The sequence below is a fragment of the Perognathus longimembris genome, chromosome 11 (genome assembly GCF_023159225.1).
Source record: "Perognathus longimembris pacificus isolate PPM17 chromosome 11, ASM2315922v1, whole genome shotgun sequence".
In the NCBI taxonomy this organism is placed as follows: Eukaryota; Metazoa; Chordata; class Mammalia; order Rodentia; family Heteromyidae; genus Perognathus; species Perognathus longimembris.
This window is the reverse complement of record NC_063171.1, coordinates 50,542,092-50,560,927: the sequence shown is the minus strand read 5'-3', so window position 1 is coordinate 50,560,927 and position 18,836 is coordinate 50,542,092. Positions and strand designations below refer to the sequence as shown.

The following is an 18,836-nucleotide window of genomic DNA, read 5'->3' as shown; positions in this document are numbered from 1 at the left end:
TCTGGGTCTTTGCGATGTCAGCGTGGCTGAAACAATAACAATGAACTGTCTGAACAGAAAGGTGTATCTTTCTATTGACAACATCCAAAACCAGTGAGTGGGCTTTGTAATGGAATCAAAGGAAGAAACCAATGAATGTTCAGAAGGTAAGGGACAAATTGCCAATGAAAGACCATAATGGATTAGGAGGAAGAACCAGATTGTGCTTCGGGGCTTCAAGGCCTTCTCAGTGTTGAAGCTGCTTATGTAGGAGATATAGGAAGTAGCATATTTAGGAGGAGCTTGGGAAGTGGTAAGAGGTAAAGAATGGAATTGAGGATGACAGAACTTCACAGATAAGCTCTATGTTCTGTGGCTTGGTGTTCTTGGCTTCTCAGGAGACCAAGATCTATTTCATGTTTTTCTGATAGCTGGGACAGAAAAGTCTGTGAAACACTATTTTCAAAAATAACTAGCAAAAATAAAGGTCTAGGCATGTCCCAAGAGGTAGAGTGTGAGCAGAGCACCGAGTTCAAACCCTAATGCTAGAAACAACAACATCACCTAAACATCTCATTTGGTAATATCTTCTCAAAGTTACAGTGAGTTTGAAAACCAGAACTCATGGCTATCAAAGTAATATTTCTATAAGCTATTCTGATCATAAAACTATTTGATTGGCTATGTACCACAGTATTACACCTACTTCAAATGCTTTCTTAAGAGTCCTTTCTGACAGGTCCTGATGTGTGTCTGTCGTCTCAGCTATGTGAGAGTAATAAGACTATAGTCGAAGCCAAGGCCTGGGAAAAATGTGCGAAACCCTAGCAGAAAAATAACGTAAAGAATAAAGGGCTGGAGGGAGTATGGCTCAATTGGTAGCATGCCTAACTACCCAGTGAAAAGCTTTGAGTTAAATCTCTAGTAGCCCCCAAAACCAAAACAAAAAACAATTGACAACAAAACAAAACCATGACTTAAACACATACATGCATAATTTTATAGCTTTTGAATTTCACCTCAAGGCAGCAACAACTGAAAAAAAAACTCCAGAGATGAAATCAAGGGTAGAGAGAAGAGATTCCTAATATCTAATGTTATAGCATTAAAAAAAGATCAGAACCTTATAGCTTTTGGTGAGGCAAAAATGGAATAACTCTACCCAAAGATCTGACTTCTTATGCCATGCTGACCTCCAGATTAAGTGATTGAAGATATCCTGGAATTTATAAACACTCATCGTGGTTAAATCTTCATGTAGAGACACACAGCCTATCTCTGCCACTACCAGAAAGATTTCTGCAAAGTTATTGCATAAAAGTATCACTGATATCACTCAGTAAGTCAAATTTTAAAACAATTATTTGTGAGCACTGGGAAGGAAAGAATTATGCCTTTAGATTCTACACCAATACTATAGCCTGAACTAACTGGGAAACAAAAGGAAAAAAACAATCCTGTCCTTGTTACAATGGAAGGTAATAAAATCCACGATCTGTGCTCCTGTTCTTTCCGCTGAGCTTCATGCCTGGGAATCATGCATTTCAAAATGCTAGCAGTCATGTAATAAAGCATCTTCTCTTAGCTTTTCCTTCTGTCCAAGAATACATAAGTAAACTTCGCAGATAGCCTAGTTGCTGTGGCTGTCATATTTCAATCAAAGCTGGAGCCAGCCGGAGATCTTCATCCAGTGCAAGTCTCTACATTCTTGAGGACCAGAATTAATGAATTAGCTATTGATTAAATTCCACTCTAGCAAATCCACCAAGGAAAATAAATGAACTACCCAGGGCACGTGTAGGCCATGGCCAGACATGCCTTAGCTATCGATCAGAAGTTAGTACTCTTTGGGGACATGGAAGCAGCTGATGATAATATGACAAGTATGGAAAATGCAATGTAGAAATGGACTTTGCTTCCAGAGGAACAGCTTATAAAACTAGAATAATCATCTGATCTTTCTACAATCAGGTGCATCTTTGATTTATATATAATAGGAGAAACGTGGATAAGGGCTTGACTATAGATGGTATAGTCAAACACAAGGTATAAGTTAAGGCCAAAGATAAGTTGATGCACACCAGGTATATAACCAAACAAGATCATATGCCATATGTATAAGCTACTAAAATATGTAAAAGTTAAACGTTAGTGACATTGACTTTACCCCCCAAAACACAAAGAACCTATGAAATACATGTTTGATTAGGAAACCAAATTGTTACTTTCTACTTTATAGATGTGAAGTTAGACGACAAAGATTTTTTTTTCTGGAAGAATTTCACATTTGATTTTGCATATTGCTAACATAAGAGAGATTTTTTTTAGAAGACCAGAATTGAAACATAATTAACACATATTCATTGCCAGGAGTATAATGAAATTATACAAACAATAATATGCACACAGGAGGCTAACTGCTTTGGTGCTAGTGTATTTTGATTAATGGCTTGGCAGACTATACTGCTCATTAGAGTCTTGCTTTTGGAAACTGTTACTGTGCTTGTTACAATGGATAATTTTAAGAAAGGAAAGACTTTATTTGCCAATGTTTGGTTGTGAATGTCTATCAAGTTTTCAATAGATCTTAGCCAAAGCCATTGTAATAAAGAAAAATAAAGTAGAATGGGACTTCCAGTGCTGGCTAACAAGGGGGTATCAATTACAACTTGTCTCTCCCACTGATTACAACAGGAAAGGCTGTTCCTAGGTATCAGAAGATTTTGAAAAGCTACCAGTAGAAGGCAAATCAAGAAGGGAGCCAAACGGAGGGATGGATGCCACAGGAGGAAATGCCCAGTTTTCTGCCCTCCCATTTTTAAACTAATGGCAATAACAGTATATAATAGTGAACTGAGAAAATCTTAGACAAGCCCAGTCTTTCTGGCTATAGTACCGACAAGCAAAATGCTTTGGGGGTTGGGCGTGGGGGCATGGGGGAACATTCCCATTTTGTTTTGTGCTTTTTTCCCTTCTTCCATAAATATCCCTGAGGAGCAGTACTGTAGCTTCTGAGGAAAAATAGGAATCTAAAACTCCATAGAAAAAAAAATTTATTTTATTTTTTCTGTAGAGACTGGAACCAAAAGAAGGCCCTCTGTGTCCAGAGAATATGGAGAGAGGGAATCTTTTGGGGGTCTCTGTACTTTCCTTTCCTTTCATTGCCCCCCAAATTTCAGTTTTTTTTTAAAAAACAGGATCATTATGATCACAATTTAATATTCAAAATGTTCTGGAAACAAATCTAAACCACTCAAAGTTAAACTAATCAAAAGAAATTATATAAATATCAGACAAAATAGACTAAAGACAAGAAAAATGATGACGAAGACACAGAAAGTTGTAACACACAATGAAAAGGGGTCAGTTTATCAAGACAGTAATCCTCAGTGTAAATCAACCCAATACTATACATAAAAATCATATCTTGAAAAGAGGAAATAGACAAAGCCACAATTATATTTGGAGGCTTTGAATGTCTTCTCACAATTGATAGGGCAACCCAGCAAAAAAAATCAGTAAATACATAGATAATCTGAGCACCACTATCACTCAACTTTAGCTAATTGACATTTATAAAACACTCTGACAAAAGCAGAATACATATTCCCCTTAGAGACACATTGAATGTTTTCCAAGATATATCATATTCTCTGCCACAAAACCAACCTTATCTAATTTAAGGGAAAGGAAAATTACAAATCTATGTTTTTGGACCATAAGAAATTGAAGCCAGAAAACCAGAAAGTAGAATCTGAAGAAGAAAAAAAAAATTATAAACTGAACAAGTACCTTCTGAATAATGTAAAGATAAAAAATTAAAAGGAGTAATTAAAAGGCATTTTGAGTAAGTAAAATGAGCACTTCAAACTGTGTGAGAATCACATGAAACAGGGGTTAGAAGAAAACTCATAGCAGAAAATATTACTCTTAAATCAATAATATAAGATATTCCCTTAAAAATATTTTTCTTAAGAAGGAAAAAATCAATAAAAAGAAGAAATCAACTGAGTGGAAAACAGAAAATAAGATAGAAAATTAATAAAAACCAAAGCAGTTTTTAAAAGACCTACAATACTGATAAAGCTTTAGAGCAACTTTACAATAAAAGAGAGAATATCAATCACTCCAAAGACAACATTTGCCCATAAATTTGATGAGTATTGTTAAATTAAACAACTTTTTTCATACATGATAATAAATCTTACTTGAAAAGAAGTAGTCTAAATCACACTAAATTATTAAATATGAAATTTCATTTAAAAGTTGAATTCTACTGATTGATGAGGTAAATGGAATAAAATAAATTAGTAATACACTTTACTCAACACTTGGAATATTTTATATTATGAAGAGGACAGTGACCCACAGATTCAATGCAGTACAGTATATTTGAGTAAAATGTTTCTATACTCTGTTATGGAAAGGCAAGACAATGTGAGAATCTAAAAAACAAAATTTAAAAGGTCAAAGTTACAAGAACATGATTTTATTGTGTACTATACAACAATAATGATCAAAGTTGTATGGTGTTAGAATATAGACATAAGAATTGATCCATTGAGCAGAACAAGTAAAAATGACCTACAAAATACAGTTGATTTCTGTTAAAATACCTCAAATACATGAGAGTAGTCTTTTTAATAAATTGTGTTGGAACACTTACTTATACAAAACTGTAGTCTTATCCCATAGCTTAATTTATAGGAAATTAACACAAAAGTAATTAGAAATGTAAATTCAAAATGTAAACATATAAACATTCTGGAAGAAAAGACAGGAGAACCTTGGTGCCCTTGAGTCAAACAAAGAATTCTTGTATACAACATCAAATGCACAAACCACAAAAGAGAAAAAAATGATCAGACTATAAAAATTGAAAAGCTTTGCAAAAGTTGCAATTAAGTGAACCAAAAAGATAAGCCATAGACCAGAGGAAAGTTATTGCAAATCACCTGACACAAGTAACATTCAAAACCTATGTTGAAAACTAAATCCTCAACAGAAGAAAACAATGAATCTGAATAATAGATTAGTAAAAATGTGAGGAGACACTTCATTAGATTAAATAGATAAATGCCAAATAAGACACATCAAGGCAATCTGAGAAGTCATTATGGAAATATAAATTAAAAATAATAACTGCATTCCTACATACACTTAAAATATTTGCAAAAACAGAAGAAGGTAACCCCACATAATATCTAGTTTTAGTGAAAATATAGAGAGACTCAAGCACTCATATAATATTACAGGAATGTAAGATTTAAGCTACTTTGTAACCAATGGGAAAGCTTTTATGGCTCAACAATCCAACTCAAGTGAAATGTTTGAGAACCTGTTTTCATAGAAACCTGTATATATGCATGTTTATAGAAACTCTTCATGAAAACTATATAAACTACATATAAACTGGGATACTTTGGTATAATTGAATACTAATTGGTGATGAAAAATAACTACTACTAATAATGTATAATGCACAACAATATGGAAGAATCTTAAGGATTCAGTTAAGTGACAGAAGCCAGACTTAAATTATTGCAGGTCATATGATTCCACTTATACAGTAAAGATAAAGTTGAACGGATTAAAAATGAGTAGTGTTTGCTCCATTTGGCATAGGGTGAAGTTGGGGTTGGCAATAAAGGGGCAATTTGAACAAATCTCTCTCTATATATCACACACACACACACACACACACACACACACACACACACACACACCCACACACACCAGTACTTTGGGCCTGGACACTGTCCTTTAGCTTTTTCATTCAAGGCTGGCATACCACCGCTTAAGCCATAGCTCCACTTCTAGCTTTTTGGTAGTTAATTGGAGGTAAGGATCTTGCAGACTTTTTTGCCAATGATCCTCAAATTTCACCCTCCTAAATTGCTAGGATTACCACCAGAGCCTAATTATTGAGAGATTGTTTGGACCTAATAGACACACTTTATATTATGAATATGGTGGTATTTTCATATATTACACATTTATCAAAATCCACAGAGTTTTGTAGCCCAAAGAGTGAATTTTAGTGGAAGTTAAGAAACAAAGTCTTAACTATGAGAGATTAAAAAAATAAATTCAGAAAACCAGAAGTTTTCCAACATGTTTAATTCATTATTATAATTATTCTCCTCTCTTCATGTCCTTTTGGGTAGAATCTGCTTTGTTTTGAGTGTCTTAAATTGCCTTTATTCAAATTTGAACAATGAATTGGTATTTAGCTACGTATGACACTCTAAGATGAAGATTTCTTAAAGTTCAATTTTAATTTTATTAAATTGAAATACATACTCATTATAGAATGGTGAGTTCTAGCTAATTAACAATATGCTACCTCACATTGATATGATTTTGACAATATGAGCACTTGACATCCACTTCCTTTATTTTTCAAGATTATAAAACATTATCATTAACCATAATCACTTTGTGGCACAATAGAATTATCAGCAAATCAAAACATCAAAAATATGATCACCATCTATGATATATTTGATAGAAAATACACTGAAGAAAAGATACGATTTTTTGTCATGAATAGCTAAGAATCATCATTTGATGTTTTTCTTTTTTCCAATACCCAGTTACCAGTCACTGGTTTCCAAAGCCCCTATACCTATTTTATTGCACTGATTTTTTAAAATGGTACTTAGAAATTTTAATCATAGATGAATCATTCAGAACTGAAATATTCTATCACAAAATGATGATTTCCGTCACCTCTTCCTCTAGTCTTGGCCTGATGTGCAGAATTGGAAAACTGTCATCTCCCTTTTGGCTTTGGAAATGACATTAACTTTTCTTCTGACTGTTAACTATGAGTTGTAAAAGAACTCTCTTTCAAATAGTTATTTCTCAGCCACAAAGGGTAACAGATAAGGGGACTCTACCTATCTAAGAAGTCAGGCAATGATCTAAAGACTATCTGTTCTATGTATTTGCAGCTATTTCAAACTTTGGCACAATCTGATATATGTAAATTCAGCTTTTTCAAAGAGATGGTGAGAAAATGGACATTCCAATTAAAATTGTGTCTTGCTTTACAAGAAAAGAAAGAGCACATTTAAATGAGCAGGTTCTTCTGCATTCAGATATTTGCTCAGAGATTGCTGACTGAGATACGCATCAGGAGACAATGATGTTACTAGATGTCCAATGAAGATTAAAACCTGGGAAATAATATCAAAACTTGAATCTATGCTCACACTTATAAAAACTCTTATGGCAAGGAAGAGGCTCATGGCTGAGGGGATTAATGGGCAACGATTTGGTACCTTGCTGTGATGCCATGAATGATGGGGGTTGGTACGTCACTTGGCACATCTTCCACAGTGCTGATTTGAGTTCCATTGCTTCTCACACAGGCATAATGGGTACAAACTTCAACCTGCAAGCATGAATGTAGAAAGGATAAATATCGAACTCTCTACAACATGCAGATGAACAATGGACTCCACCCATCTTCTTTCACTTCAAATGAATCTCTCCTATCCTTTCCCGTGTCCCTTGGGTTAGTAAATACTCATTTTTGATGTTAGTAGACTCCCGTGGGATGAGTTCAGAGCACAATACAGAAGTGGGCTCTGCACAGTTGATGGAGTGATTAGAATGGTGATGTTTAGTTTCTGGTTCCAAACATCCAGAAAGAGAAAGGCATTAATCTGCTCAGAGTACAGTCAAGGAATGGAGGGTACCCAGGTGACAGTCTGCCAGCATAATAGGTTATCACTGTGTTCTGGGCTCCAGATCTATAATCAAATAGTGTAATGATGATAGCTCAGGAAGTCTGGACACTGCAAACTGCCTAAATGCTCATGTCTAATGGAAGAAAAATTAAGCCTGGAGAAGCTTTTCAATGCGGCTATGTTATATCTACTCGAACTGCAGTTAAAGATTTTTACTTTAATCACAGCAAAAACACATCCTTCCCCATCCCCACTTTAATCCTGCCTTTAATCATTCCCTTTTAAACTGACTAAGAACTATGGAGGGTATAGGCTTTAGTAACACAAAAGGAATACATGCAACTAGAGGCAGGAAAGACAAATGTATATACCAAAACCTTCCAGGGAAACAGCTACAGAGTGATAGCATTCTGCTCTCAAGGGATAAACTGAAGAGAAACAGCTCTTTCCAGTGCGAATTTACTTTTGTTTTCTAAAACACAAGAGGAGGGACAAGCTAGTAGTTACAGATGATCCTTAACTACCAATTCAAAGCTTTCAAGTGAAGCAGTTCTCTGATTTTTCCATTGTCATCTGGAGAAAGGAAGATGTTATTTGCATTGTATTCAGTATGTGTGTCATTTTATTCTTATGGCAGTTTACTTTTAAAGGGGAGCTGAGAAAGATATTGATAAAACTGTATTTTTGTATTATTTATTAATGCAATATAGTCTTTTGAAGTAATGGTTAGTATATATATATATATAAACACTGTCGAGGACTACCACACCAAGTAAGTACAATTAAATCAGAAATAAGGTTAGAGTTATGTGAGATTTTGTCACAATCAGTATTGGATTCATTTATAATAGAATAAAAGGCAATTTTGAGTAGCCATATAGCTATTGCTATTGTAAAGAATAGACAATTTGCTAAGCACTAGTGACTCATGCTTGTAAACCTAGTTACTTAGGAAGCTGAGATCTAAGGCTCACAGTTCAATGCCAGATTGGTCAAAAAAGGACATGAGACTCTTATCTCCAATTACCAAAAAGCTGGAAGTGGAGCTGTAGCTCTACTAGCAGAGCATCAACCTTGAACATAAAAATGCTAAAGGATAGTGCCAAGACTCTGAATTCAAGCCTCAGTACTAGCAACAAAATAAAAAGCAAAATGTGAAGAAAAAACTAAGTTCAGTGTGTTTGTTCCAATTGAAAAATGTGAAGAAAAAATTAACTTCAGTGTTTTTGTTTCAATTGAAAAGCTTTCCATTTTAGTGTTCCCATGATGACTTTTAATTTGCATACTTCAGGGCAGAAAACTTCACACTTCACTTTGATTATTTAATTAAATAAAAAACTAAGGCTGGGGATATGGCCTAGTGGCAACAGTGCTTGCCTTGTATACCTGAGGCCCTGGGTTCGATTCCCCAGCACCACATATACAGAAAATGGCCAGAAGTGGCGCTGTGGCTCAAGTGGCAGAGTGCTAGCCTTGAGCAAGAAGAAGCCAGGGACAGTGCTCAGGCCCTGAGTCCAAGGCCCTGGACTGGCCAAAAAACAAAACAAAAAACAAAAAAAACCCAAACAAAACAAAACAAAAAAAAACTGTCTCATTTAGAATAAGGGTTAAATCAGAAATAACTATAAGGCAGATTATCTTAACAATATACTGCTCTAATACAATTAGTACTACAAACTGTACACATATTAGGGAATGGTTGGTTCTATGATGCATAAAGAGATAAATCAAAATCAATGTAACTGAATTTGTTATATATTTAATGTGTGCCAAGTACTATTATGGCATTTACACAAATTCTAAATTTTTGATTAGCATGAAATAATTGTACATATTTATGGGGCTCCTTTTGTCATTCTACTGATCAAATCAGAGTAATAAGAATTCTCTCATTTTTTTATGTTTAAAGACTTTGAATAACTCTCTTCTAGCTATTCATAAAATATATCATAGGCTATTGTGAATTATTACCACCCTGCTCATCTATGGAACATAGGACTTATTCTTTGTATCTGTGTTTTGGTACCTCCTATATAATCTATCTGTAGTCCAGCAACTATCTATTGCTCTCAACCTCTATTAACAACTATTTTACATTGATATCAACTGTACCTATTTCCACCTTCATTTTAACAAGACTCTAAATTGAGAAGAAGAGAAATAAAAAATATGATTAAACTGGTAAAAATTTGTGATATCTGTTTTGAGCTTTATTATATCTTACTGCCTTCTCACCTAAATACTGAACATTGCTTTAAATTCTAAACTACTTGGGTCTATTCATGTAGTTTTCCATAAAGGTCTTTCTTTTTTGACTTTAGAAGAATATTACATTATGGTATCATTGTTAGTAATGCTGCCAGACTCTATTATGGGATATATTCTGATGATGTGTATATATATGATATGATATATGATATATATACACACATATATAGTTTAGCACATGAATGAAATAAAAACATAAGAGTTTACCTTATTTACTTTAAAAAGAGATCAAGTTGAACAAATATAAAAATATTTATTTTAAAAGCGATATGTGTTCAAGGGGTAGATACTTGAACACATAATCTGCTTTAAAAACCAATTGCTATTTCACAGAAGATGAGTAATCAATGTTTAATTTGTAAGGATTAATAACAATTATGCAGTGATTTCAAGTGAAGCCAAGTCCTATTTGCCATGATAAAAAAAATCACTGGAAATTTAACCCCAAAACTTTCAGAATGGCAGAATTTCTGGATTGCACAAGCATTCAAAAAATAAATTGATCAGCAAGAAGAGGCACTAAGACCCAAACTCAAACTTTTAGCTTCCACTTTGATCTTTCATTTCTTCATCTTGTTCTATGACTTAAATCGAATCAAAATTTTCTCTTTTTGAGGAAAACCTTTGAACTTTGAAAGTGTATAGACACTGATATATCAACTCTTGCTCTACAGGTGCAAGACTGAACTACACATGTCTACACACTTGGTCATCTACCTCTACCCCGAGATTGTACACCTGTTTTCCTAATGCTGAGCTCTGTTAGCTTCCTCCACAGAAACCCTAAAAAGGATAACAGAGCAAATCCTTATTTTTAAATCTATTTCTAATAAATTTGCTTTCTATTTTATAATCTGAGCCCTACATGATTGGGATATGCATGGACTCACTCTACAAACCATGCACAGCAGCTAATTCAGGGCGATTACTAGAAATTTCAGACTGTAATGAAAAATGGTCAGCACATCATTCTCCTTTTTATCAAGTGTCTTTTGGTGTGGTTTTCTTAACAAGCCAATTCAGTGAGTCACAATGTGGTTGGGGAGGCTGAATTATTAGTTGTAGCCAGACAGTTGAGTTTTACCCTCAAGTGTTGGAAAAAAGAGGTAACTTCTCTGTAATTGCTGGGCTATTGGAATATTCTTTCCCTTACACATGTGTATATTTGGCCTTGCTGTTCCTTGTATCTTGACATTCTTAAAAGATGTTTCAATCCTGAGGTTCAGGTTTGTCCTTTGTATGTTTACTAAAACATAAAACTATTTCTTTGTTTAAAATCAATTGACCCTGAAATGGTCAATGAGCTGGACTTGAGGTAACCAATTTTTTATAGTCTAAACTTTTGTCATATGAATGTGTAAACATTTTTCTAGGGCTGGGTGTACTGACTTTGTGAGATTCCCAAAAGAGTTCCAAGGGCAAAAGGTTTATATGCAACTTCTTCACCTCTGTGGGGACACTGAATGTGTTGAATGATGGATGTATATATTTATTTCCTCCTCAGATGAAATATTTAAAAATTTCTGCTTCAGACTCACTTATGTTTTCCTGTTATATTCAGAATTCAAAATGCTAGAGGTGGGCTGAATGTTTAGACTCATCTACACTTATAAAGAAGAAATGATGTCACTTCTCCAGAAATGCTAATTTTAGTAAACACACACCCAACACACTAAAAAGAAAATCTCCACTTTCATAGGCTGACTCTGATTTCAATATCAGCACAAGATGGAGGAAAGTAGCAAAGTGGTAAGATTTATTTAGAGTATGGGAATCGTTCCATTTTGTCAGTGAGATTTTGATCACCATCCTCATCACCATCTTTGTCCATCTCTCCGGAGACTCACACGATTGCCCACAGCAAACAGATTTAATTCTGATCAATTTCCCTCTTCCCTCACTCCCTTTCCCAACAAATAAAGACATCTATAGCTCAGGACAGAGAATAACCACTTAGTAGCCCAACATGTTTTATTTAACATATCCATGTGCTTAACCATCAAAAGAAAAAACAACCCATAAGAATGCTCTAACCTGAATGTCATAGACAGTGAAGGGAGACAATCCTCCCAGAATAAATGACCCAGGCATATCCTTCCCAGTCCTGTACAGCTTATTATTTACATAGACAGAATACTCCGTGACAACACCATTTGGGTTTGAAGGAGACGGCCAGATGACACGTACAGCTGTACTGTTGATGATGACAGCCTCTGGAGGAGGCATGCCCTGAGGCTCTGGAATTAAAGAAAGAAAACGGAATCAACTCCAGCTGTCTGGGAAAAAGCACTTGTTAAACTCAATGCAGATGAATTTTTAGGTTGAGCAAAGGGCTCCTTGCTTATCTGCTTTCCTCTGATGAACTTATCACAGTCTGAAGTCCTTTGTAAATTGGCTTATTATACTCTCAGTGAGGAACCCAAAGAATTGGTGGCAAAATGCTTTATATCACCAGCATAGTGCTAATCTTCAATACTATGGGACCAGTGGGATATAATGATAAATTATTTCTTCTGCTTGCACCTCTAACACAAGTCTAGTATCTGTCTTTCTTATTTTTTTATCCTTTTATTCCATACCTCCCAGGGAGGGGGTGGAGATGGAGAAGGAAGAAAAGGAAATTTTCTCCTTAAGAGGAAAAAAAATCCTCAAATACACTGAGGCTGGTGGAATGTGAAAAATCATTTGATGTTACTAGCTTGTAACTCAAGCAATATGAAGCAATAATGCAATATTGTCATTATGTAAATGATTTTGAGTGTTGATTATCGTAGGTAATGATGAAATCTAACATTAGGAAAAAATCTTGCTTAGCGTTAAATTACACAATTATTCAAGGATGTCACAGATAACTATGCAAAGACCTATTTTTATCCTAAGAACCCATCTTAACTAGTTGAAATATCGTCCTTGTGATTCATCCTATTTTATAAACAAAAGGTGTTGACCTTTGGCACTGCAATGGGAGATGGGTTCCACACTTAGAGAGCTCTGCTAATGACCTGGAACACTTGCTTGGGAGGTAATGATATTATAATGTTTATAATGAGACTTTATAAAGCCAAAAGGATTAGAAAGACCATTCTGAATACATTTCAGATTCACAAGTTGCTTCCCTTGCTTCCTGCCCCTGGCTAACCGGCTTAGAAATGAATCGTAGGCAATTTTTTTCCCCTGTTGCTGAACTTTATTCTACCTACTACTTCTGGTGATTCAAGGAGGGCCCTTATTGTGTGCGGCTGTTATTTAGCAAAGCATACTGTTTCTGTGAGAGGAATCTTACAGGAGGAAAGGTTTTGAAATGTCACTATGTATTGATGTGAACTCAGCTTGAAAGTAAGCAGGCACTGAAAAGTACAGGAGCAAACTAGGCTAATATCCCATTATTAGATCATGTGTGGCTGTTTCAATGGGATCCATGTATTGATCAGTCACTTGACAACAGCACACACTTAAGCATTTTAGCCCAGACCTCCCCCTTCCTTCCCACACAGGAAATTTTATAATGGAGGGATGATTGATCTCAACTCTAGAAAGAATCAATCAGTTTCACTGGCATCTCTGGCGTGGAGCATCTCTTCGGGTCTGGACTCACCCCCGTCACAGGTGGTTGTGTGCAGTACTGTACTGTTGGTGCTGTGCACTCCATTGAAGACAGAGATAAAAATCTCATACTCTGTGTTTGGATTTAAGTGGTCAATGATATAAGAGCTTACATCTGGGGGGATTTTCAGAGATTCATTTGAGGAAGCAGAACACCAAAACAGTGTATAATATTCAACATCCCCCTGTAGGTCTTGAAAACCTGTTAATTGCAAATGAAGAATGTTATAAACATTAAATGCTTACAAATATTATTTGTTTACTGCCAGTCCTGGGGCTTGAACTCAGGGCCTGAGCACTGTCCCTGGCTTCCTTTGGCTCAAGGCTAACGCTCTACCACGTGAGCCCCAGTGCCACTTCTGGCTTTTTTTTTTTTTTTTGTATGTGGTGCTGAGGAATCGAACCCACGGCTTCATGTATATGAGGCGAGCACTTTACCACTAGGCCATATTCCCAGCCCTCAAAATGCTTATAAACATTATAAATCTTATAAAAGGGTCTGAAAGAGAAAAAATAATCTCTATTGTTAGCAGTTTCTAGGAAGAGATAAGAGAAAGTTGATGGAAAATTGATGACCTATAAAATGCACTGGGAAGCTTTTTTTGTGCTAGTGCTGTTAATTTATTTTTAATTTATATTCTTCAATATTGCATAATTAAGGAACAGCTTTGTATTAGAAAGAAAGACAGATGCCCATGGTTCATGCTTATAATCCTAGCTACTAAGGACATTAAAATCTGAGGACTATGGTTTGAAGCCAGCCAAGTCCTTGAGACTATTATTTACAATGAACCACCAAAATGCCAGAACTGGAAATGACACCAGGCCTGAGCCAGAAAGCTAAGGGACAGTGCCCCAGCCCCAGTACTATCATGAGAGAGAGAGAGAGAGAGAGAGAGAGAGAGACAGAGACAGAGACAGAGACAGAGACAGAGACAGACAGAGACAGAAAGAGGGAGAGAGAGAGAGGATATTAGTTGACTGAAAATCTGCTGCCTTTACTGAATGATTTTTATATTTTCTTTATCCCATAGCTAATTGCACAGCCATATTTAGGAACACAAATTTAAATTTCTTTTAAATTCTAATTATGGTATTGTTGATTATACAAATTTGTTAGAACAATTATGAAAAGAAATTTAAAGAAAAGTAACCCATGGAAAAACTTCCTTGCCTAAATAAAATAATGCCATGAAGAAGTCTATATTAATATAAAAGGAGGCATTTCCTGACACAGATCCTAAAGACAGTTTTTAAGCTGCTAGTAAAACCCACTATGTGACACCTGGTATGATGGTTACTGAGACTTCCTTTGATGTAAACTGTCTATACAGCAGGGCTACAAGCATGCTTCCTTAGGGGTTGATGCCAAAGGAGCCTAGAACATTATTTAAGTTTTTAATTAGGGCTCTAATCCTTTCTAGTTTATTGTGTTTTGTTTCATTTTGTTCTTTTGTATCTTCTCTCTCTCTCTGTCTGTCTCTCTCTCTGTCTGTCTCTCTGTCTCTCTCTAGCCCATATTGGCCTCAAACTCATGATTCTCCTGCCTCAGCTTTCAGAATTCAGCTGGGATTAACTACCAGTAACACCACAACTGATGAAATGTGTTTCTAGGATACAGACAAACTCTTAAAAGATGCCAAGGTCAATCATTATGTGTATGCATATATAACTTGCCCTGCTCCCAACTATAAACTTTTCTGTCCTCATATGATAAACAGAGGACAGAATAGTCATATGGTCTTAGGGAGGAAATATTATATTGCTCTACCAGCATCAATATTAGTTTGAAAGACTGAAGCAGAGACTATCACCTTGACTTATGTTAAAACAGTGGGGTGGAGCTGGGGCTGGGTGGGTGTTGTTTTACAAGTGTCCTGAAATGATGAATTATATTACAGATTCAAACACGTTCAGTAGCTCTAGCGGAAGCATCAGGAAGAAAAGGTGGCATTAATATGTGGCATTCAATCACAAGGAATGTATAGTAATAGCTTCGGGAACTTGTAGTACTATCTTTTAAGGACATCTTTACATTAAGAACTTGGTCTCGGGGCTGGGGATATAGCCTAGTGGCAAGAGTGCCTGCCTCGGATACACGAGGCCCTAGGTTCGATTCCCCAGCACCACATATACAGAAAACGGCCAGAAGCGGCGCTGTGGCTCAAGTGGCAGAGTGCTAGCCTTGAGCAAAAGGAAGCCAGGGACAGTGCTCAGGCCCTGAGTCCAAGGCCCAGGACTGGCCAAAAAAAAAAAAAAAAAAAAAAAAAAAAAGAACTTGGTCTCACATAAATAAAGATGAATGTTAAATGTTTTAGAATTTTTGGTTTGTTTTAATATCTCCTAAGCATGCCACTCCTTTCACTTTAGCGCTAGCAATATTTTTTTCCTTAAGAGGTGTGTGTGCCAAGCACCAGTGACTCACACCTATAATCCTACTGACTCAGGAGGCTGAGACCTGAGGATTATAGTTTGAAGCCTGCCCAGGCAGAAAAGGACATGAGACTTTTCTCTCCAATTCACCACCAAAAAGTGGAAATAATTCTCTAGATTAAGTGGTAGAACACTAGCCTTGAGCCAAAAAGCTCAGGGACAGTGCCCAGCTCACGAGTTCAAGCCCCAGTACTGACACACCAAAAATAAGAAAGATAGGATATGAGTGTATGGTTGGGAGAGTTTCTATCAAGAGGGGATTGTTAGGGATTGATTTAGAAAACTCCAGAGATTCATATATTTCTTATGAACTGTAAACATGCTTAATATGATATCATCAGTATTCATTCATAAGAATGCTTGTGTCTTTTAACATTTTAAAATAATATCTGTCACAAGAAAGACATGTAGGTTGTGAATGTGAAATTTCCTTCTTTTCTCATTAGAAATATTGTTTATTGACTTGCAGTCTCATTGCTCACTGATACGTATCTTCAGTATAATGGACCCAGGGGTTAAATCTGAAGTTCATGTAAATGACACGTAGGATAAGGAAGAAGACCAATTAAAAAGTCAAATTGTTATGCTGTGAATGTAGTACTAACAAACTTTACTTACAAATATAAGTAGATTTTACTTGGGTTATTAAATGGGTCTTATATGTGTATTAACTCCAATTAATATACCTAGATATCTGTATTTAATTTATTAGGACACACTTAAGATAAACACTGACCCTATGTCAGTGTTTGGATGGAATCCCACTACATGTGCACTCTGAACTTATACCATGTGTAGATCTTCTTAAATAGAACAAAAGACATTATACCAAGAAGGAAAGGAAACATGGCAGTGCAATCCACCATGTTATGTCTTAGTATCTGCTGCAAAAAGGTTTTGTGACCTGAAACAGTCAGCATCTCTCGATAGCATGTGCTAGATTTCTATCCAGCCCTGTGCTTTCCTAAATTGAACTCAATACTTCTTCATTCATAAAACAATCATACTCCAGAGTAAAATGCAGGTAAAATTATGGAGAAATTCAATTAGTTTAATTTATCCTGACTTTCAGGATGGGAATATTGAATAATATTCTGCAGGGGGTAGAAAGAAACAGCAGTCAATATTCACAAAGCTTAAGAATTGATGCTAAGTATTAAGCCACTTGGAGTAAGTAGCTTTGCCAATTATTATGTAACAATAGTAATAACAGTTTAGAAAGTAAATACTGAAAACCATAAGCTAAGGGCTGGGAATGTGGCTTAGTGGTAGAGTACTTGCCTAGCAGACCATGGGTTTGATTCCTCAGTACCACATAAACAGAAAATGCCAGAGTGGTGCTGTGGCTCAGGTGGTAGAGTGTTAGCCTTGAGCAAAAGAAGCTCAGGGACAGTGCCCAGGCTCTGAGTCTAAGCCCCAGGACTGGCTGGGGGGAAAAAAAAGCAAAAGAAAAGAAAACCACAAGTGAGAAAGGAGAAGAAAGCAGTAAAGTTCATATTAAATTCTTTATCATAAATAAGAAAGGAAGACATGGAGAAATAGGGAAAGATATCACTGACCACTAATAACAGTTAAAATATACTACGAATGATAAACATTATATCAAAGATTTCTAGCAGTGACCAATATCAATGTTCTTCCTCTCAAGCAACTAGATGACATCTAGAGTACATTTTCAGCCACCTCATTTGTTGCATATCGAGCTCTGTCCATAGTTCAGATTGAGGTGTACAGTCTCTAAGGTTTCTAGGGAAACTCAAAAGCCCTCGAGATAGCGGACATGTTGGACAGATAATTTCTACGTCTTTAAGATGTTGATTTATATTTCTGGTTGAATCTTATTAAATGTGATAGCAAACATGACAGCTACAGGGTGGAGGCGTTCAAACTTGTTACATTTAAGGCTATTTGAATTTGAAGTGATTTTTGTGTGTGTATGTGTGTATGCCAGTATTTAAGGCTTAAAATCATGGCCTGGGGATTTTGCTTGGCTTTTTCATTTAAATCTGTGCTCTAACCTTGAGCCCCAGCTTCACTTCCTCTTTTGATGGTTAGTTGGCCATAGAGTCTTAAATAGACTTTTCTGCCCAGGTTGGCTTTGAACAGAAGTTATTGGATCTCAGCCTTGAAAGTAGCAAACATGAGATACTGTTACCTTTCTGAATTTGAAGTGTTTTGATGGCAAGTGAGCAAACACAAAATTAAAGACTGAATGTATATAATTGGGAGTTTAGGAATAAATGTTATTTTGTATTTGAAGCAATAGGAAGGCATTGAGGTTTCTTGTTAGAACATCATATGCATATGGTTCCTTACAGTTTGGAAACCACAGGTCCATGATCCGATGCTGGCTGACTTAGTTTCTGGTAAGTGCTTTTCTGCTGGCTTATGGATGACTGCCTTCTTGTTGAGATTTTATATGCCTTTCTCTTTGGACACAGAAGAAAGGGGGGAAGGATGGAAGAAATGGGAGGAAGAGAGAGAGACAGAGAAAGAGACACAGAGACAGAGATAACAGAGAGAGGTGAAGCTCTCTAATAAAGACACCACTCCTATAAACTCAGAACCCATTTTTGACCTCATTTAGCCTTAATTATTTCCTGAATATAGCTACACAGGGAGTTAGGAATTTCTTGTATAAATTGTAGAGGACACAAACATATTTGTAAAACATGATGGTTAGCTTAAAGTCTTCCTGGGATAGCAACTAGCATCTGCTCCTTACATGCTCTTGAATTATTTTTAGAGATTATTTTCAATGTCAGTTATGTCCTCTAGATCTCTTGCATCTAGATCAGGGGTCAGCAAACTATGGTCCATTAGTCAAGTTTGGCCTGTAGGACAAATTTGGTTCAC

The 18,836-nt window shown here is 36.0% G+C and overlaps 1 protein-coding gene across 1 annotated transcript in view; it reads right to left on the bottom strand.

Moving 5' to 3' along the window:
* Ush2a (usherin) overlaps positions 1 to 18,836 on the bottom strand; it is a 618,626-nt gene that overhangs the window by 172,418 nt on the left and 427,372 nt on the right. The window contains exons 44-46 of the mRNA XM_048356772.1: positions 13,540 to 13,749; positions 11,979 to 12,181; positions 7,266 to 7,378 (exon numbers count right to left, since the gene is read on the bottom strand). Of these exons, the coding sequence (XP_048212729.1) occupies positions 7,266 to 7,378; positions 11,979 to 12,181; positions 13,540 to 13,749 (526 nt within the window). The remainder of the gene's footprint in view (positions 1 to 7,265; positions 7,379 to 11,978; positions 12,182 to 13,539; positions 13,750 to 18,836) is intronic.